Source organism: Tenrec ecaudatus, chromosome 10 (assembly GCF_050624435.1).
Source record: "Tenrec ecaudatus isolate mTenEca1 chromosome 10, mTenEca1.hap1, whole genome shotgun sequence".
NCBI classification, from domain to species: Eukaryota; Metazoa; Chordata; class Mammalia; order Afrosoricida; family Tenrecidae; genus Tenrec; species Tenrec ecaudatus.
The window spans coordinates 100,258,585-100,280,450 of record NC_134539.1 but is presented as its reverse complement, the minus strand read 5'-3'; the positions used below and the strand labels follow the sequence as shown (position 1 = coordinate 100,280,450).

The 21,866-nt window shown below is 41.5% G+C and overlaps 1 protein-coding gene across 1 annotated transcript in view; it reads right to left on the bottom strand.

The window, feature by feature from the left end:
• Positions 1-21,866, bottom strand: part of DNAH9 (dynein axonemal heavy chain 9) — a 419,100-nt gene that overhangs the window by 394,769 nt on the left and 2,465 nt on the right. Inside the window, exons 2-4 of the mRNA XM_075561068.1 lie at positions 15,940-16,136; positions 13,869-14,027; positions 12,750-12,880 (exon numbers count right to left, since the gene is read on the bottom strand). Of these exons, the coding sequence (XP_075417183.1) occupies positions 12,750-12,880; positions 13,869-14,027; positions 15,940-16,136 (487 nt within the window). The remainder of the gene's footprint in view (positions 1-12,749; positions 12,881-13,868; positions 14,028-15,939; positions 16,137-21,866) is intronic.

The following is a 21,866-nucleotide window of genomic DNA, read 5'->3' as shown; positions in this document are numbered from 1 at the left end:
ACGGCAACATAAAAAAGCAGGGGTGGCATTCTTAATCTCGGACAAAATGGACCTCACGGTTCAAATAATAAAAAGTGACAGGGAGGGGCATAATATGCTCAAAGGATCATTAAACCAGGAACCAATTACCATAATGAATATTTACGCACCCAACAATGGAGTGGTGACTTTCATCAAAGAAACTATTAAAAAGATGAATAAAGAAATCACGGATACAACAATCATAGTATGTGGCTTTAATACTCTGCTATCAGAGAAAGATAACTCGGAAAGAAGCTCAGCAAAGAGGCCATAGAACTAAGCAATGCAATTAGGCAATTGGGCCCGATAGACATTTACAGAGTTTTCATTCCAAACACAAAAAATTCACATTCTTCACAAGGTCACAAGGATCATTTTCAAGAACAGACCGCGTGCTGGGGCACAAGTCCAGCCCGAGTAAATTCAAACACATAGATATTATATAGATGTCTTTCTTGGATCACCATGCCATAGAGCTGGAGGTTAACAAAAGGACATCCAGAAAAGAAAGGGCAATCAATTGGAGGATGAACAATGATCTCCTGAGATTTGAATGGGAACAGGCCCAGATTAGAGAAGATGTTAGGAAGCTTCTAGAAACGAATGAGAATGAGAATACAATGTATCAAAATTTATGGGATACTGTGAAGGCAGTTATCAGAGATAGCTTGTTTTTAATAAATACATATATAAAAAAGAAGAGAGGTTTATGACTGATAAGCTATCACAAAACATCCAACAACTAGAACAGAGTCAACAGAACAACCTCTCCAATAGCCAAAGAAAATAAATAATAAAACTCAGGGCAGAGTTAAACTAGTGGGAAGACAGGAGAACGATGCAAAAGATAAATCCAGCAAAAAGCTGGTTCTATGAAAGGATCAACAGAATTGACAGACCACTGGCGAATCTAACCAAGGAAAGGAAGGCGTAAGCATCAATGGCTAGGATGAGGAATGAAACTGGGGTAAATACAATAGACCCCAATGAGGTTAAAGGGATAATCACAAAGTGCTATGAAGGGCTGTATTCTAATGAATTCAGAAATGTGGAAGACATGGATAAATACTTGGAAAAAGAGTCTGTCCCTAGATTATCTCAGAGAGAGGTCAAGAACCTCAACAAACTAATAGTGAAAGAAGAAACAGAGAGAGTTATCAAGAAACTACCAACAAAAAAAGCCCCCAGGCCAGATGGCTTCACAGCAGAATTCGACCAAGCATTCAGGGAAGAGTTGACACCATCCTCCCCAAAGTATTCTATAGCATAGAAAAGGATGGCAAACTCCCAAACTCATTCTACAAAGCCAGCATAACTTTGATATTGAAACAGGGCAAAGACTCCACAGGTATAGAGAACTATAGACCCATATCTCTAATGAACATAGTTGAAAAAATCCTTGACAAAATATTGGCCAAGAGAATATAGACATATATAAAACAGATTATCCACCACAACCAGGTAGGATTCATCCCAGGGATGCAGGATGGTTTAACATCCCCAAATCCATCAATATTATATACCACATTGATAAGAAAAAGTATAAGAATCACATGATAATATCCATAGACTAAGAAAAAGCATTTGACAACATCCAACACCCATGCCTAATTAAGACACTAACGAAAATAGGAATGGAAGGTAAATTCCTCAAGCTAGTACAAGCTATCTATGAAAAGGCAACAGCCAAAATCAGTCAACAGAGAAAAGACCAAAACAATCCTACTGTAAAAGTATACAAGACAATGATGCCCCTTGTCCCCACTTCTATTCAATATTGTGCTGGAGGTTCTAACTAACAACATAAGACAGCGGAAGGACATTAAAGGTATCCAAATGGGAGAAGAGGAGGTGAAACGATCACTAATTACAGACAACATGATTCTGTACACTGAAAACCCCAAAAACTCCACAATGGGAGTACTTACAATGATAGAGGAGTTTAGAAGAGTGGCAGGATACAAGATCAACAAACAGAAGTCGATAGGTTTGCTATACACATTGGACAGGACCATGGAAGGAGAGATCAAGAAGGCAGTACCCTTCACAGGAGCCAAGAACAAACTGACATACCTAGGAATATATTTAACAACAACAACAAAAAAAAACTAAAGACCTATACAGTGAAAACTATAAGACCCTACCCTACTATAGGAAATCAAAAGCAACCTCCACAAATGGAAGAAGATCCCATGCTTGTGGAATAGAAGGCTTAACATAGTAAAGATGACAATCTTAACCAATGTACTTAATAAGTTAAATGCTATTCTGATTCAAATACCAACAACCTCCTTCAAAGAATTGGAAAAACTGATCACCAATTTCATATGGAGATGGAGGAAACCCAGAATTAGCAGAGAACCCCTCAAGAAGGACAAAGTCAGAGGACTCACTCTACTTGATTTTAACCCAATAACACCTGAAGTTTTAATTTCAGGGAAACATTTTTTCATTCTTTACTTTCATAGTTATCAATATATATTAATATATACATTTAATTAAATGTTAAGAAAATGCCACGCTCGGCATTATAGGGTTAATACCTATTACACAACCACAGGGGTCAAAACAGCATGGTACTGACACAATGATAGATATCAGACTAGTGGAGAAGAACAGAAAGTCCAGAAATAAAACTATCAGCATATAGACAACTGATATTCAATAAGGGTCCCCAAAACATCCAGCGGGAAGCGGATGCCCTTTGTAACAAGTGGTATTGGAAACAATAGATATCCACATGAAGAAAAATGAAACAAGATGTTTATCTCTTATCTCTCCCCGTGCACAAGAACAAACTCAAGGTGGATCACAGACCAAGAAGTAAAACCCCAAACCATCAGGACCATCAAGGAACCTGGACTAACCTAAGATCACTGGCCCACGGAAGTCATAGGCTCACTGCAGTAGGGAAGGGTACACACAGGTGAACTGGAAATCAATGAATGGGATTTAATAAGAATAAAACACCTGAGAGCTTCAAAAGACTTCACCAAGAGAGTAACAAGGCAACCCACAGACCGGGAGAGGATTTTTAGTAATGACACATCAGACTAAGAGCTTATTATAAAATACACAACACCCTCATGGCCTGCAAAAAGAGGAAAACAGTCAAACCCCTCAGGAAGTTGGCAAAATAACTGAAAAGAATTTTCACTAGTTAGGAGACCCGTATGGTCAACAAACAATGAGAAAGTGTTCCCGTTCATTAACCATAAGAGAAATGCAAATTTAAACAACCATGAGATACCATGTAACACCCCTGAGGTTAGCTCAAATCAGAAAATCAGAGAGCAACAAATGTTGGAGGGAATGCGATGACAAAGGAACCCTGCTCCACTGCTGGTGGTCCTGTAGATATGTACAGCCGCTGCGGAAAGTGATCTGGCGATACTTAAAGAAAATGGAAATTGAGCTCCCTTATGACCCAGCCATCTCTCTACTGGGCATATATCCAGAGGAGGTAACAAATAAAACATGATCAGTTATCTGGACTCCAAAGTTTACTGCGGTGCAATTCACAATTGCAAAGAGTTGGAAACAACCTAAATTTCCATCGATAGACAAGTGGATTAGTAAACTCTAGCACATACACCCAATGGAGTACTATGCAGCACTAAAAAGCACCGACGATCACATGAAACACATCGTTAAGCGAGGTAAGCCAATCTCAAAAGGACAAGTATAACATGAGGCCCCTGAGGTAAGTACAATCAGCACAGAAGGAATAGAAGACAAGACACTTACCTCACAATATATGTGTGGAAACATGGGCAGGAAAGTACATGTGAGTCCAACATAAAGAAGGGGAGAGATGGAAGGAGGAGGGAGAATAGGGGTGGGGAGAAACTGAGATGATGAAATGCGGGGAAGAGGGCACTAACCCACCCATGGGGAGAGTATTGGTGTGTCTCCACAGAATTAGAGCATGCATACAGATCCCACCATGATGGGCCAAACCAGGAGTACAACATAACACCTGGAGGAATGCATGAAAAGACTGGACTACAGGGCCGACCCCAACCAGAGCCAGCCTGACCAGCACCCTGGAAGCGTGTGCCGCAGAGAATGACACTAGACCTTCTGTTGGGGCAAAGGAACTGACCTATCATACCCAGAAGGATGCAAATCCAAAAAGAAAAAGAGAAAGGGGCAGTGAGCTTAGAACGCATACACGCACACCAAGTCCAGAAAATGAGGCCCCTGCATGGAGCTGCTGAGGCACAGAGAGGACTGTGGGACTATCAACAACTCAAGACAGGTTGTCCTCTAACTGGAGCATACGGAGACAGGGGACAAGAATAGGGAAACACGGCAGGCATACTGTGGGGGAATGGAGCCTAACAGATCCGGAATTGGAGTAAAGTAGAGCCATAGAGCCACTGTACGGGAATGGAGCATAATAGATCAGTAATTGGAGTAAAGTTGAGGCACAGATCCCCAAGAATGGACTTCGGACGAGGAGGGACAGCCTCTGGATCTCCCTCAGGACCAGGGGGGAGGGTCTCATGAGGACCAGCAAACAGACTTGGACCTATGTAGTTTTTTTACCCTTTTCTCTTGTCTTTTTCTCTTTCCTTTTCTTTCGTCAACTGTATATTTTCTTATTGTTCCGACTAGGAAATGGATGGTTTGCCTAAATATATTGGTCAGACCATGGGAGGGAAGCCTGGGGAGAAGGCAATGGGGCCAATGGTCCCAGAATGTAGAGGGGGAAGGAGTTGGGGAGAAGAGTGTGGTGAGCGGGCAGCGTCATGGACAGGGGAACAACTAGGGAAGTGGGACCAGCATCTATGAGAGGGTAGAGATCCTGTGAGTATTAGAGCAACACCAAGCTAGTGGAGAGGAAGCACTAAGAGGTGGAAGAAGGGGGAAAGTGATGGCGGGGCAGGAGGAGGCAAAATGAAACAGAGGCAAGCTCTAGGAAGCAAAGGCATAGCTCTGGAGATTAACAGAGGTGTGCACTTATGCAAATACATTAATCCATAACAATAGTGGTATTGTGGTATTGGCCTATGTACATATATTTATAAGGCAATACACTGAAGCTGCAGATGGGCCTTGGGCCTGGGCTCATACCTTCCCTCAATACAAGAACACTTTGTTCTAACAAATTGGCATTCTGTGATGCTCAAACCGCCCCCCGCCCAACTCACACATGATTGCCGAAGACAAAATGGGTACATAAGCAGATGTGGTGAAGACAGAGTATGGCCCCCGGCTATTAAAATATATAGTGTCTGGGGTCTTAAAGACTTGAAGTTAAACAAGCAGCCATCCAACAGTGAAGCAACAAGCCCACATGGAAGAAGCACACCAGCCAGTGTGGTTGTGAGGTGTCATCAAGACCGGGCAATGGGCATCAAAAGATTCACAACAAACAGTAAACAAACAAACAAAAATGCCTTGATGGGAATGGAGAGGTGTTGGAGTGGAGACCCATAACCCATCTATGGACAATGGAACATCCCCACACAGGGGGTTTCAGTGAGGGGATGAGTCAATCAGGGTGCAGTAGAGCACTATGGGTCACACAACATACCTCTGATCCCTGGAGACCTCCCGCTATCATCTCAGTGCTTCTTCCCAATCGAGACTAGACGGGAGCATGTACAAGAAATAAAATTCACCAACACATGGAACCCAAGAATAGGAATGGGAAGAGAGATACCAAAAGGGTAGGGGGAAGGGAGGGGAAAACTGGGGAGGGAGCGGGGCAGCAATCACAATGAATGGCACATAACCACATCCAGGGGGAATAACAACAGAAACCAGAGGGGAAGGGAAACAGTGGTCTGTGTGAGATTTGAAAATAATTCACAATCTGCAATCTCTCAGGGGGCCACGAGGGTTGTGGGGGAGAGGAGGGAGGAGAAAAAAGAGGAGCTGATCCCAAAGGCTCAATGGAAAGTAAATGTATAGAAAAGAACGATGAAATATATGTGTGAATATGTTGGACACAATTGATGTGTGGTTTGTAACAAGAGTTTTAAGAGTCCCCAATAAAATGATTAAAAACGAAACAAAAACACTCATCTGTATATTATACCTCACTGCATCAACTGCTGTTTGCTATAAAATAACTACGAGAAATATGTAAATATTACATCAATAAAGATACGCACATTTCAAAAAAAAAAAAAGAGAACACTTTATCACAACCAACACAGTATGCATTCTACTTCAGAGCACAGTGATAAGTCTCCAAGGCAGACCACACGTTCGATCACAGGGAAAGTCTAGATACCTTTAAAACATGTTTTCTCCTACTGCAAAGCAGTGAAGCTAGAAATCAAGAACAAAAAATCCTGAAAAATGTGCAAACACATGGAAAATAAACAACATAAAATTAACCTACCAATCTCTCAAGGAAGAAATTGAAAGAAAAAAAATCACAAATTTCATTGAGTCAAATGAAATTGAAGGCACCACACACTGAAATTTATGGGACGCAGTAAAAACAAAAATCAGAGGAAATCTTATAGCAATATATGCCAACATGAGAAAAGATTTCAAATTAACAGCCTAACTCCACAATTCTAAGAAATAAATTGAGAGAGCAAACTAAGCTTAAGCCTACTATAAGAAAGAAATAGAAAAAATTAGATGAAAAATAAGTAAAATAGAAAACCAATAAAGATAATCAATAAAACCAGAAGTTTGTTTTTTGCAAACATTAATAAAATTGACACATCTTGAACAGAGGAAATATGGAAATAATGAAAAGAAGAAATGGAAGCGTGCTGATCAAACTGATTCCATAGAAATAAAGAGAATTATGATAGAATATTATGAACACCAGGAGTCCTGGTGGTATAGTGGCTATGAATTGGGCTGCAATCCACATGGTTGGCAGTTCAAAATCACCAGCAACTCCTTGGGAGAAAGACTTGGTTTTCTACTCCCATTAACAATTACAGTCTCAAAAGAACCTTAGGGAGTTGCTGTGAGTCAGCATTGACTGGATGAGGGCAAGTTTAGATATTTTTTTGTATTATGAAAAACTGTAGGGCAAGAAGTTGGATAACAGATAAAATGGACAAAATCTTAGAAACACTCAACCTACCCAAAATTATTTAGTAAGAAATAGAAAATCTCAGTTGACTCAAAACAAGTAAAGAGATAGAAGCAGGTATTTAAAAGCAGAAAACGCTCACCAAGAAAGTCATGGACCAGATAACTTCAATGGAGAATTCTACCAATCACTTAAAGAACAGTTGACACAAATACAGTTTAAACTCTTGCAAATATAGAGAAGGAAGGAAGATTTCTTTACTCATTCTATGACACAGCATAAACCTAAACACAAATCACACAGGAGACTACAAGAGAAGAAACCACTGGGGGAAAATCTCATATGAAAACAAACAAACAAAAATCTTCTAACAGTTCATGAAAAATGGAATTAAAAGATAACGGAGATTTTCTAAGAATGCTCTGACGTCCCTTGATATATGCAAAATCCTCCACAGGAGAAAACAATCCGACAGCACATTAAAAGTACCATATACCGTGACCAAGTGAGATTTGCTCCAGGACAGCAAGGACGGTTCCCATCACCAACCCAATCAACATAGCACATTACATCGACAGAACAGAAGAAAATCCCTACACCACTTTCTCTATGGATGCAGAGGAACACGTTTGATGAGGTCTAACTTTAGTCATGAAAACTCTATAGAGGGGCCATTTCTCAATATTATTCAAGGCCATATAGAAGTAGCCACAGCCAATATGATACTTAATGGAGAAAGACTGGAACTTTTTTGCCTTGAAATTGGGAACAAGACACGTGTGTACACCCTAACACCTTTATTTAGCATTATATTAGAAGGATAAGACATGTTTTAAAAAATGGGGGATAAAGAAACAGATAGCCAGTTTGGAAAAGAAGTAATTTCCTCTATTCATGGATGAGATGATCTTATATATAGGACATTACAAAACGTTTACCAGAAAACTTCCAGAACCAGTAAAAGGTTTAGAAAACTTGCAGGGTTCCAGGTCAACACATAAAAATCAGTTGGAATTCTAAACACTAACAATGGGAAATATGAATGGGAAATTAGAAAAGCAATTATATTTACAATAATAACTACCAGAATTAAATGCTTAGGAATATATCTAACCAGGGATGTGACAGTCTTACCCAGTGAGAACTACAAAGCACTGCTGAGATTGAAGAAGATTAAAATAAGTGGAAAGATGTTCCATGTCCATTATTTGAACAACGTATTTTTTTAAGATGTCAACATTATCCAAAGCAATCTATAATTTCAACACAATATTGACCAAACTCTTAGTGGCTGGTTTTAGAAAAACCAATCCTCATCCAAAGAATTGGAACCAAAAACAACAACCAAAAAACCAAACCCATTCATTTTGAGGTACAGCAGATTTCTGACTCACGACAACTCTTTAGGACAGAGTCGAACAGTTCCCTAGGGTCTGCAAGGTTATAAATCTTAAGGGAACCATACTACCTTATGTTGGTCAGATTTTCTCATCTTTCAGGCCTATGCTAAGAACTGACAAGCCTTGCCCAGCTGAGCAAAAGGAAGATCTACTCCAAATCTACTACAGTGAATCCCTGGCCTCATAGTTGTGATACTCTCCGCACACAGGAGCACACTGATATGCTGCTTTGTAATTTACTATGTTTAAAAAAGAAGAGGTCCCAGGAAGCAGAAACTCGGTGCATCAATTCTTTTGAAAGTCTAATTTCATCAGTATAGCAATTATTAAAGTGGGAGAACCCACTAATAGTGGCTCTCAGAAAGACTGGGTGGCAGTAGAGAAGGCTATCTAAATTAAACAGCCATTCTAATGGGCACATGCTCTGGCTCCCCTGCATTCTGAGGAGGAATGAGGCTAAGACTTCCATGCTAAAGGGATTCTTCTTTATGACATCTTGTTTATATTTCTTTTAAATAAAAATTCTTTTTCTACAAATGAACTTTTCCCTTAGTGTCATCTTTTAGTTTTTTTTAATTTGTAATTTTATAGTAATTGTTATTAGGCACACTATAATGGATTGTTTTATCTAGTTTCTTTTAATCACCAGCATATACCCTGTTACAATGAGCTTTTTTGAAGCTGACCTTGGAAATGTAAACTTTTGTCAGTGTGTCAGTCTGGGTAGGCTAGAGGAACAAATTAATAAACACACACATGTATATGAGGGAGAGGTTTATATACAAGAGGAATTGAACATTGAGAAAACATCCCAGCCCAGTCCGGATCAAGTACATAAGTCTGAAATTAGCCCATATGTCTGATATCAATCTATAAAGTCCTCTTCTAACTCACGAAACACATGCAGTGAAGCCAAATGCAGGACAATCACAAGCCAGTGGGTAGAAAGCCTTTGGGTCCAGTGGTGTTGTAAGCATCTCAGTGCTCGCAGGGGTCTCTCTGTGGCTTCTGAGGTCTGGTTGTGTCATGTGGCTTGTCTTCTGCAGTGTCTCCCAGGGAGTAGCAGAGAGAGAGAAGTGTCTTCCATCTCCACGGAGAAGTACCAGATTTCCCAGAATTCTCAGGAGGCCATGCCCACAGAAGTCTCATTGGCTATCTCCAGATTGACAGCCTAGACTCCACCCCTATACCCTTAATCCTTAAATTGACACCAGATTAGGTCACTACCACAGTCACTATTAATGTAAGAGAACAATTCTAGTCTACAATTCTAATGGGAAAATAAATTTGGATCTCCAAATAACCAAATCACAAATATAATTATGCTATGTATTTTTATTTCAGAGCCTCAAACTTCAATTATTTGCATATCACTTTAATATCTGTCCCATGTTTTGCACAACCTGACCTGAGTTATGTTATTTTCAATTTCCTCATGCGCATGTGAAGGTTGAACAGTGGATAAAAAAGATCAAAGAAGAATTGATGCATTTGAATTATGGTGTTGTTGAAGAATATTGAAAGTACCATGAGCTGCCAAATGAATTTTTAAAATCTCTTAATAAGTATAGCCAGAATGCTATTTAAAAGGGAGGATGGTGGAATTTCATCTTACATACTTTGGGAATATTAGAGAGATTAGTCCCTGGAAAAGAATATCATGATTGGTAAAGTAGAGGGTCAGAGATAAAGAGGAAGGGTCTCAATGAGATGGAATGACACAGTGGGTGCAACAAGGGGCTCAAATATAACCATAATTATGGGAATGGCACAGGACAAGCAGTGTTATCTTCTGTTATCTATAGAGTTTCTATGAATTGGAACCAACTTGTGGGCATCTAACAACAACAACAATGTACAACCTGTATTATTATTTACTTAATGCCCTTTCTCTAAGTGGGCTCACATTTTAATTCTGTAGTATTACAATATATCCATGGAAAATTGATAGCACTTGCCATACATTTTTTTTCCTTAATACATTTCAAAAATGTCCGGCCATATGTCCCCCACAATCATCCGTGACATGAAGCGTGGCATATACATATATTATTTTTGGAGCATATACCTGCCCACTTGAAATATCAATTTGGCACAGCTAATTCTTCTGAGCTACAAAATCCCTCAGTGAAACAGAAAATGGGCCTCAAGAAAGATGTGGTTTCCATGCAGGAGGCGCTTCTCTGATGAGATTTTAGGGGACCAAAAGGACATCAAACACCAACTACTTGTGCCAGTTTGTTTACTACCTGGCTAATGTCAGCAACTCTACCAGTGAACAATGTTATCCCTTTAGCTCCGTAGTTTCCAAATTCAATTCCAATAAAGGAACCCTGGGAACACAGTAGGCTACATATTAGGCTGCTGACAGCATGTCAGCAGTTAGAAACCACCAGTCATTCTACAGGAGAAAGAGGAGACTTTCTACTCCTATACTGAGTCCCAGCCTCAGAAGCCCATAGGAGCCCTTCTACCCCATTCTGTAGGGTCAGGATAAGTTGAAATGGAGTCAATGACAGTGAGTTTGTTTTTAGGTTTGAGCAAAAGTCAGGAAAGTGATCTGGAGACATCACCCTCTCCCTTTCAACAGAGCAGCTACAACTTATATTTTGGACTTCCACCATAATTTCCATGAATTCAACTCGAACCCATGACACTGCTAGGTGTGCTAGTGTGGAACTATGCTCCATAGGGCTTTCAAAGACTGACTTTTTGGAAGCAGACCACCAGCCTTTCCTTCGGAAGCACCATGAATGGATTAGTCTGTTCAGCCTTTTGCTTAATAGGCAAGTGTTTTCACCATTCACACCACCCACCGTGGATTCACTTACAGTATTCTAGTTGAAGAAAGAGTGCTTCGATGTATGGGGAGGAGAGGGGGGGAGGGGAAAGAACATTCAGAAATCACTGTTTAAATTAATTTTAAATCATCTAAACGTGAAACAGCCTTTAAAAAGCACATTCTCATCAGCAATATTGAAAAGCTAGGAGAAGTTTTGAAAAAGAAAGGGAGAACCAAGCAAAGTATGTTGACTAGGGGAGAGGAACCTTAAACAATTTGCCTCCTTCTAATTATAGAATTTGTTGCTTTAGCAATTTTTGCCAGGGCTGATCTTGTCTGCGACTCAGACGGCCAGAAAAGTGCATTCTCATCTGACAGTAAGAACAGAGATGTAGAACAGAAATGGAAATAGAGAATGATTGGGGTAGGGAATGTGTGGATGTGCTTTATACAATTGATGTATGTATATGTATGGATTGTGGTAAGAGTTGTATGAGCCCCTAATAAAATGTAAAAAAAGAAGAGAAAAAAATAGAAAATGATTAGGGCAAAGAATGTACAGATGTGCTTTATACAATTGATGTATGTATATGTATGGATTGTGATAAGAGTTATATGAGCCCCTAATAAAATGTTTAAAAAAAAAAGAAATGGAAATAGAATAAAGATTGCTCAAGGAGTCAAGGGAAGCAGGACCGGACCGCTACAAGTGAGGGAAAACAACATCCATTCCTATAGTGCTGTTCAGACTCCAAAGCGCTCCCACCTATATTATCTCATAACGACCGGATGAAGCAGGCGGGAAGATATGCAGCATTGTCATGGTTAGGTGCTGAAGCTCAGAGAAGATAGGAACATGTGCACAAGGTCATATAGACGAGGGGCTGAAAACAGGACATGGAGCAGCTGCTTTTCTGCTCCTAGATTTGATCATCGCAGTAGATTTTATGTCAGCTTGAATTTGTATGGAAGTGTAGAGGTGGTATCCAACCTATCACTTAGGGCAAAGCCTGATGATGCCTCCTTGGGGAAGTGAAACCTTTTCTATATGAGGAACTTCTACTTCAGCTCTTGTCTTTCACCTTCATCCTTGCTGGGACTGTGTCTGCCTCCAGGGATGGCCCCATGTAGGCTGCTGAGTCTGTGAGCCAGCCTCTGAGCCGTCTGTGCCCTGCCATGTTTCCACCGACCTTGGATCCATGCATCTGCATCGACAGCCTGTGATCTTCCAGCTTGCTGTTTCACCTTTCTGGGTCATCAGCCAGGGGCTATGCGAGTCTGAAGAGGGCTCCAGCTAGCATAGGACCTGGAGTTGGACCGGGCTGGCTTTCTTGATATTAAATTACTACTTGATATAACGTTTCTTCTTCTACATATATGAGTGTCACTGGTGTGGTTTCTCTAGACCACCCAACCCAAATCTTGCTGTTAGGCTATATTGTCTAGGTTAAAACATTAAAAGGAATTTAAGCTACTGAAATCAGAAACAGAAGTCAATTCATGCCAAAATGAAATGGTAGGTGGTCCTCACCTGCTACAACGTCTTTGAACATTGCTTTAAAAGCAGGGAGGTAGCTGCTCTGAAGTTTGTCCAGGAGTCCAGCCATGCCTCTCACCTGGATTGTTCTCAGTTGATTAGAAATATATTCCAGATCTTCATACCTACAGTAGCACAGAGAAAGGTGACTGCAGGTAAACTGGAGAAGAAATGCAAGTCACACTGCAATGACCCACACGCAGGCAGACAGAATGGAGCCCTGCCTCGGGGTGTTTTCACAGGCAACAGAGTCCTGACATCTGTTTCCAGAGCAATGAGGACACAAGCCGGAGTTGGGAACACAGGTTCATAGGGGCAGCTCCAGGAGGTACCAACAGTGAACTCTGCTATAAACAGATGGTGGCTCAAAACCTTGGCAGCTGGAGATCATTATCTCTTGTAGGAAGGTTTGGGGCAGGGTGAGCAAGGCCCACAGCTGGTCAGTGGAATGGTCAGAAAACCAGGCAAGAGAACAGGGCATCGCAGCATAGTGGTGCAAACATGGCTGCTGCCCAGTTGGCATGCAAGGCCATGTGACACTGGTGGTCTCAACTCCATGCAAGGGCAGAGACATCTGCCATAACATCTACCTGCCTCCATTTGTATCACAACCAGCACACTGATAAGTAGCAAAGGAATGGTGAGGAGGGGCAGAGGGATATGTGGAAGCAGGAACCCCTTGAGTCTGGGCAAAGTAGAGAGACTTTCCAGACCTGTGGATAGTTTACTTGGTCCAAGGAGAGACCCTTCTGCAGCCAACTGCCCCAAACTTCTCTTCTTCCAAGTCTCTAAGTGCTCATGAGGAAGGGAGTAAGCACTTCGAAGAAAATGTTCAGGGGATTGTTTTATTTATGTGCAGTTGAAAGAACCTTTGAAGAAATGTCAGAAGACACACTGATGGGAGCCTCAGAAAGAAAAAATAATAATTACTCTCGAAACAGGAAAGAATGCAACTCCCAATCCATAGTCCAATTTTATTGAGCCCAGAGACACTGAGCTGTATGTCCTAGAGGTTGACGAGAAACTCCAGGAGAACCAGACTCAGAACCAGCTGGCTCTGTCCTCTGTGACCCCTCTGCTGCTCAGGACTTCAGCATGGTCCTCGGTGCCTACCTGCTCTTCCAGAACTCCAACTCCACCTTAGGTGTGGGATGCTCCCCTTGCAAGAACGGCTGAGAGGACTCTCTCTTGAGCACCACCTGGACTTGGTGGCTCCATTTGATCACTGCAGACTCAACAGAGTAGATGATGGACTTATCTATGGAATCCAAACTGTGAAAGACAGAAAGCATCTCCTGGAATGTGTGGAAATAACTTTGCCCTGGTGGTACAGTGGATTAAGTGTGGGGTGGCTAATTGCCACCTTAGTGGTATGGAATCGACTTGATAGCAGTGGGTTAGGTGTCCCCCCTCACCCAAACAGAGTCCCCAAACTTTTCAAAAGAGATCAGAAATTTACTTTAGATCAGAAGCACCTTAAATTTTGGTGGGTAATAGGTACTAGTGACTAGTTAGTGATAAATATAAATCTCCCTTGCAACCCGAAAACCGGCTTCTGCAAACAGACAAACACATATACCTATAGGAGACCAACAATACTCTGAAGAGTAGTATAAGAATTTTGGATCTCACACTGCAAACAGAATATTCAGATGGCCATCCACCCTTGCTTGAAACTCTACTAGGGACGGCAAGCTCTGTGCTTCACAGTGAAGCACCTGCCACTGCAGATCAGCTCTGCCAGCAGATCTTTCAGACTAGGGGGAGAGACCTGGCAACCCGTTTCAAAAGCGCAGTGACAACCACATGGACCGTGGCCCAATCACATTGCAGGTGAGTTGCCATCATGTGAGGACCAATTCCAACAACAACAAGATATTTTGCAAAGGATGGAAAATCAAAATCACATTTTGATTACCTTTTCATAGAGCCCTTACTGAAAACTAACTGTGCATGCTGGGGACCCAGAAAACAAATGGCCAAACAAGAAAGCATGCGATTCAGTTTCATGCCAGAGACCCACTTTCCCCCATTTCAATTCAATTTGTCTTTGCTGACCAATGGCAGAGCACAAGTGATTATAAGGAGTATTTAAGGGAAGAGATATCCACCTCTTTGAAATATGATCCAGCCTTTGGGAAAATAACAAAATTTGAACAAAGGGCTACAAACTCAGCAATGGTTATATGTACCCATTGAATGTTATTAAGTTTAAATATAATGGCTCCCATAGAACAGTGATTTGAACTCATTCATTTTGAAAATTAGATATTTTAAAAATTAAACCACAATGTTGTTTCTAGTTAACTAGAAAATAATTCAAATTATATAGGTAATAAATTACTTCCAAGAGATAAAAACAGATAAAACAAAGCCTTCATTATAAAGTACATTGCCATCATGTGCATTACTGATTCTTCAGATCAGATTATAGACCCTGAATCTACAATGACGGCAGCTGTGAACGTGGCAGACTGAGATTATATAGAGAAGTTACTTTTTTCCATGACCACATGGAGTATTTGATAAGATACAGCAGACTATATCATTTAAATACAGAGCTCGGCTTGAAAGGAAAAGAACCCCAAAGGACAGAAATAGAGATAATGTAAAGCCAGACTGGCAAGTGGAAGCTGAGGAGATGGCAAACATAACTAAAAGGAGACAGGGATGAGGATTTTTTGGTAAGAGACAAGAGTCCAGCCCCTAATAAAGACAGATTCGCTATGTTTTTTAAAATTCCCAGAACCTGAAAAAGGTCCCTAGCTGCTGGGGGAGGAGGTTCTGGAACTGTAACAAGTGCTCCCAGAGAAGTTCTGTCACATTCTGTGCTTGGTAAATGCTGGGAAGAGGCATGGATCTCTTAGGCTGGCCCTGGATCTTTGCCAGGGATAAGACATGTTCTGATAAGCACAATGCTGAACTCAGCCTGGCTGCCGGCAGCCCTGATGCATCTGACGAGAAGACTGTTACTGTGATAACGTGAGAAGACTTTGGGCAAAGGGATGGAAAAGAGGGTGAGAATCAGCACAAAACATACACTCTGAGGAAGCTGTCAGAGCAGACAGAGGGCTTGTGTGCAGAACAAGGAGATGTGCAGAGTCAGGAACAGAAAAGACATGAAGAAACAAGCCAGCCTCTCCCTTACCTCAGAGACTCAAATGACAAAGCTGGTGGTACTTACATAGTCTCACTCTCAGAGGTCCAAAATTCCATCTTTTCTGAACCTTCTGGAAGAGGCAGCAAAGTTTTCCCCTTCACTTGCTCGAGAATAACCAAGAGGTCACATTGGAGGCTGTGGGCATGCCGTCTGACATCTTGACATACCACGTGGGGACAACCCAGATGATTCTTCTCATTGGCCAAGACCGGTATAACAACCTGCAATAGAGGAGCACAAGCAAGAAAAGCCAGGTGTTCTCCGTTGGAGGCCTAAAAGAAAGGATCATTCTGAGAAACGCTCATAAGGCTACACATGTCTGTTTGCAGTTCACAGAGGCCAGAGCCCACCCCTGTCAAAAACAAAACAACAAGGAAGTAAGAATGATCATTTGTCCCACAGGTGTGAGGGGTCACCTTGAAAATGTAAATAAAGTTAGAGGTCTTGATTCCATCGGTGAAGTGAACTCTTGTTCCTTTTGATCACCAAATATAGCTTTTCATCTTTTCATGCCCACTTCCAGATGCAGAAGTGGACCTGTGAGCAAAGCTGGGCCAATACAGGGAAGCTGGATTATTGAGGAAGAGAAAGATTTCTTTTTCTGTTCATCTTATACTTTGGAAGAAGAAAGTTTGGACTTACTGACAGTCATGTTGCTCCCATATCGAGTAAAAAAGTCACTAAAGAGTGTTTATAGATGGTCAAAGACCAGACCCTGGAGATACTATTTGAGCTTCTGAATCAAACTGCTCTTGTACTTACTGAGCTACTTTAAGTTGAATTTTCTATCAGTAGCAACTCAGAATTAAGGCTTGGTGATCTACATCCAAGAAAAATCAGCCATTGAAACTCTTTGGAGCACAGTTCTATCCTGACACACATGGCATCACTGGTTAGAAACCACCGGATGGCAGCTGGTAGTCACTTAAAAGATCTTAACTAACCTAACTCACCAGGAGCTTTAATATCTGCCAAAATCTCAAATTAACTCCATACGAATACTAGAAAGCCTAACAGTTATACGGTGATATCATGACGATGCTACCATGTAAATAATGAAAAGGTAATGGGAACCATAGCTTGGGCTTCGCAAGGATCACTAAGACCCACGGCTGTGAACCAGGATACTTGGCTCCCGCATGTTCTGTCAGAGGATGCTATTTACCCAGTGTCCGAGGCAATGCTCACTGAGCTGAGCTCTTACGCCCACAGGGGAACACAGAACAGCAAAAGGTCACAAGATGAACACTATTCAGACCCATTTAAGACCCAAGGGAGAAGCTCTAACAAGGAACAGAAGAGGAAGTGGTATTTCCCCAGGATCTCACAAGTAGAAATTGCTTCTTATTTGATCTACACATATTCAGTCTCCCCAGGGTCTGTGACAAAGAGTACTTCACTGAGGTTTACAGAACAAATAACTGAATAATACAGATACTGGGATGGGGAAAGTGGTAGGTAAATTTTGGTCAGATCTTGGAGGGCTTTTAGTAGAATTCAAACAATGAATGTGGCTTTTCTAGTGGATGACTTTATTTGGCCTCTACCAGGTGCTAGGACTGTTCTAAATGCTGGCTCCATCAGCACATCAAGCAGCCAAAGCATTCTGACCTTACGAAGGTTATATTCTAGAGGAGGGAGAGTCAGCCAACAACTAATGACACAGGCGAAGAGGATTACGATAGAGGGGCGGCTGTAATTTTAAATGGCAAGGTCAGGGGAGGACTCACTGAGAAGAGAGGAGTTGAATAAAGACTTAAGAGAGAAGGTCGGGCGTGTGGTATGAGGATGCCTGGTGGAAGCATAGTGCAGGTAGGAGGAACCGCCAGTGCACAAGTCTTTTGGTGGGAACACACCTGATGGGGTCAAGGGGCAGTGAGAACAATACAACTGTAACAGGGTGAAGACGACGAGTAAGAGTGTGTAGAAGGGGTCAGGCACATGCAGTGTTGCCTATAGAATTTTCATTTTCACTCTCAGGGAAATGGGAGGTATTGGAGAATTTTGAGCAAAAGGACTACTATTGTCTCACTTCCTTTAGCAGATGCGCACTTCTTTCAGTAGCTACCAGTACTAGGAGGAGGCTGAAGTGCAAAAGGAATTCAGATCAGAGTTACTTCTTTAATCCAGAAGATAAATGATAGTGGCTTGGGACAGAGGGAGTAGAGGAGGTGATAAGAAATGGTGTGAGTGTATACATTTTGAAAGTATAATCAAAGTGAATTGTTAATGGATTGCAGATGGAGCTATGAGAGATAAACAGGAGTCAGGATGACTTCAGGGTTTGAAATTAAGCAAAATGAAGAATGGGGTTGACATTGAGTTGGCAAAGAATAAGGGTGAGTAGGTTATTGAGGATAGGCCAGGGGAAAAACTTTGGTTATGTTAAAATTATAGGAAACCCAGAATTGATGAACCTACAGAGACAACAAGTAGAGTAAGGGTTTTTTTGTTGTTTTTTTTTTGGAGGGGGAAGTGGTACAGTGGTGGGGGTGCGGTAACAGGGAGACAACATCAAGGAGTCCAGGAAGAAAAAGAATATTTGAAAACATATTGTGGTAGCAATTGTACAATTCTGCTTCACATGATTGAACTATGGAATGATATATGTGTTAACTCCCAATTAATAATATATATTTAAAATTTTGAATCTAGAGAAAGGCCTGTAGTTCTACTTGCAAAAAGTCAGCCGTAAACACCCTGTGGAGCGCAGTCCTACTCTGGCAAGCAATGCACAGGACTGTCGTGAGTTCACGTAGGTTTGACGGAAAGTGATGTTTGGAGCTCTAATTGGAGACATTGGATAAATAGTGGACATGTTCGCTGAGAATTCAGAGAGAAGAAAAGGCTGGAGATAGAATTTCAATAATCACACAAAGACAGTGTGAAAAACCCTGAAATTAAATGAGATTCTTCAAGAACTTGCATTAAAATGGAGATAGTGCATTGGAAATGAATCCAGGGCACCCAAATGTTATGAAATTGGGAAGAAGCGTAGAAACCACTTGTGGAAACTGAGAAGGAATGGGTATACGAATGAAAAGGCTGTGGTCATCTGGGCCTTGATGTCCTCATTGGATGACCTCATTTGGAGGTGCTAAGGAGATAAATAGCTCACTGGAGGCAGGATACACATTGACTCCCCGAGAGACTCTCTCCTGACAAGATACATGGGGCTATGCTGATGGTAGCAAGAGCCCTGGACCCAGAAGAGCCATGTGGAGACCCACGCCAATGCTGAGATGCTTCCACTGCCACTGATCCATAAGACTTTCTACCCACTGGTCTGTGATCGCCTGCATTCGGTATCATTGCATGTGTTTTGTGAGTCTAAAGAGAAATTTATAGATTGGGATCAGACATACAAGCTAATATTGGATTTATGGACTTGATCTGGACTGGCCTGGGATGCTTTCTCAATGTACAATTGCTCTTGTATATAAAGCTCTTATATACATGTGTCTATGAATTTTTTCTCTAGTCAACCCAGCCTAACATATCTATTGAAGTAACCAATTATTCAGACTACAGTCACTGTGATCCAGGGGCGGAAGTCATCAAAGCATGGGGGCAGTGACATTGGGCGATCTCACATTAATGGCTACAGTGTGTGGCTTAGTCAGAACATGAGCTTTGAGTCCTTCAGAGAGATCGAGATCACAGTGGGATAAGAGCAAAGTGATGGGGACTGGCCAAGGAAGATGTTGAAGATTTTAAGTGGGATGGCCATAATTCTTGGTCTTTATGGAATCCCTACTCTGCCCTGGGTGTTCTAAAATATTATTTTTAAATGTCCTAACAACCCTACAAGGTAGTTTCCACCAAACAAAGGTGAGCTCACTTGCTTACATTGATGAAATGGGTAGAATTGGGATTTGAACCTATGCTGGTCATCCTCCAAATCTTGTGTCCATTTGCCCCAAAAGGTAAAAATTCTAACATAAATTCATATTTCAGAACTATGGGAGAAAAAACCTGGCAGCAGTAAAGAAAGTGTTTGGGAGAGGACAAATAGGAGAAACTAGCTACTAAATTAAGACATTCTGGTGCTGCTATGCATTAAGCATTGTACTGCTAACCACAAGGTCAATGGTTCAAACCCACCAGCTGCTCTGCAAGAGAAAGATGAGGGGGCAGTTCTGTTCTGTCCTGTAGGGTGACTGTGAATCAGAAACTAATCTATGTCACTGAGTTAGTCAGCTACTAACTTGTGGAACTTTTCCTCAGAAACATTTCATGGATTTTTTTCCCTCTGTACATAAGGCTGCAACAATGAGATCAAACATCACAACTGTGAGACTAGCACAGGACCAGGCAATGTTTCCTTTCAGTGGTACATAAGATCACTATGGGTTGGAGCGGACTCCCTGGAAGTGGGTTTACTTTTTAATTTTTATTTTAGTGTGATGAGACAAAAATAATGTATGACTTTCCTCAATTATCCCCCTCCCCAACACACACACACACACACACACAAACACATGCACACACACGGACTTTAAAAAGTTTGTAGGAAAAAAACAAAAAGGATAACGGATTTTTTCTACAAACCTTTGAAGCCCTCTTTTGTCCAAACTCTCTCTCTTACACCCACACCCAGACAGAGAGAGCACATGAGAGACTGACTTCTCCAAGCCATAAGGATTCTTCCAACGAGGAATGAAAAGTAGACAGGAGTAATCAGGGGAGCCTGAAGTAGTCCAAAGCTAAGTTGACCGTGGGGTGTGCAGAAGAGCTGCTGAGGGAGGGGGCCTAAGGCTGATAGGAGGAGAGCAGGGTAGGGAGGCGAGGCTGGATTCATTGAAGGTGTGTAAAAGAGGTAGACCAGAAAAGGATTGTGTGGACTAGGGTTTGCTCTCTTAGGTGTTGAGAAATGCAAGCAAAGGACATGAAGCATTTTCAACATTAATTAGCTTATTTAGAGGTTTAAATGGTACATTGACATGGTGCTAAAAGTCCACAAAAGCTTTCACAATGGAGAATAAGTCTCCAGACTCAGATCTCTGCCCGTGGACAATGCTGACCATAACCCTTCATTTTTCCTACCTTCTTTCCTTCCCTCCTTCCTCCCTTTACATCCTCTTTCAAATAGAAACAGAAGCATATTTTACATCCAAGTCTGCACCTTTAGAAATGTTTTTCTTAAGGTTTATTCCATAATAATCATTCTGAACAGCTGTATAGTACTTCATTAGACACACAGACCATAATTCACCCATCCAGTCCCCTGTTGGTCAATGCAGTATAGACTCAGTCTCTATCAGGGCAGCAATAAAAATTCTCGAGCATTTGAGAATCTTATTTAGACATGACAAGAGGAAGACCCCCAACAAGATGTATTGCACAGTGGCTGCAACAGTGGGGTCAAACATAGGAACAGTTCTGAGGGTGCGCAGGACTGGGCAATGTTTTGTTTTGTTGTACACAGGGTCTCTACCAGGTAGAATTAACTCCTAACAACAACTAACACTTTTTAAATTGTCTTTTGCTGAACTATATTCCCTTAATTTTGTGACATAACATGAGGTGAGACCACTGTCCCCCACATATACTAGATTGAGTTCTATCTCTAAACTTTTATTCAGTCCACTTTCCATGCCTCCCGTTCCTCGGCTGGTGCTCTTCTCCTTGTAATCAATTCCATTTGTTCAGAAGTCAGCTCAACATTCAGGCCTTCAGATGCTTCTGCAAACAGTGCAGCATCTATCCCCTCTGAAGTCTACAGTACTGTCTGTCACCATTCATTTGGGCATTCAATTCAAGCTTAGATTTATGAAGGGTTGGTGTGCAAGTAGAGTCCAGTAGGAAATATTTAAGTTGCTTCGCTGATAACCGAAAGGCTAGATGTTTGAGTCCAGCCAGAAGTTGATTTTCTTGGGAAAGCAGTCATTGACAACCCTAGAGAATACAGTTCTACTCACACACCCGGGATCCTCAGGAGTCAAGAGTTT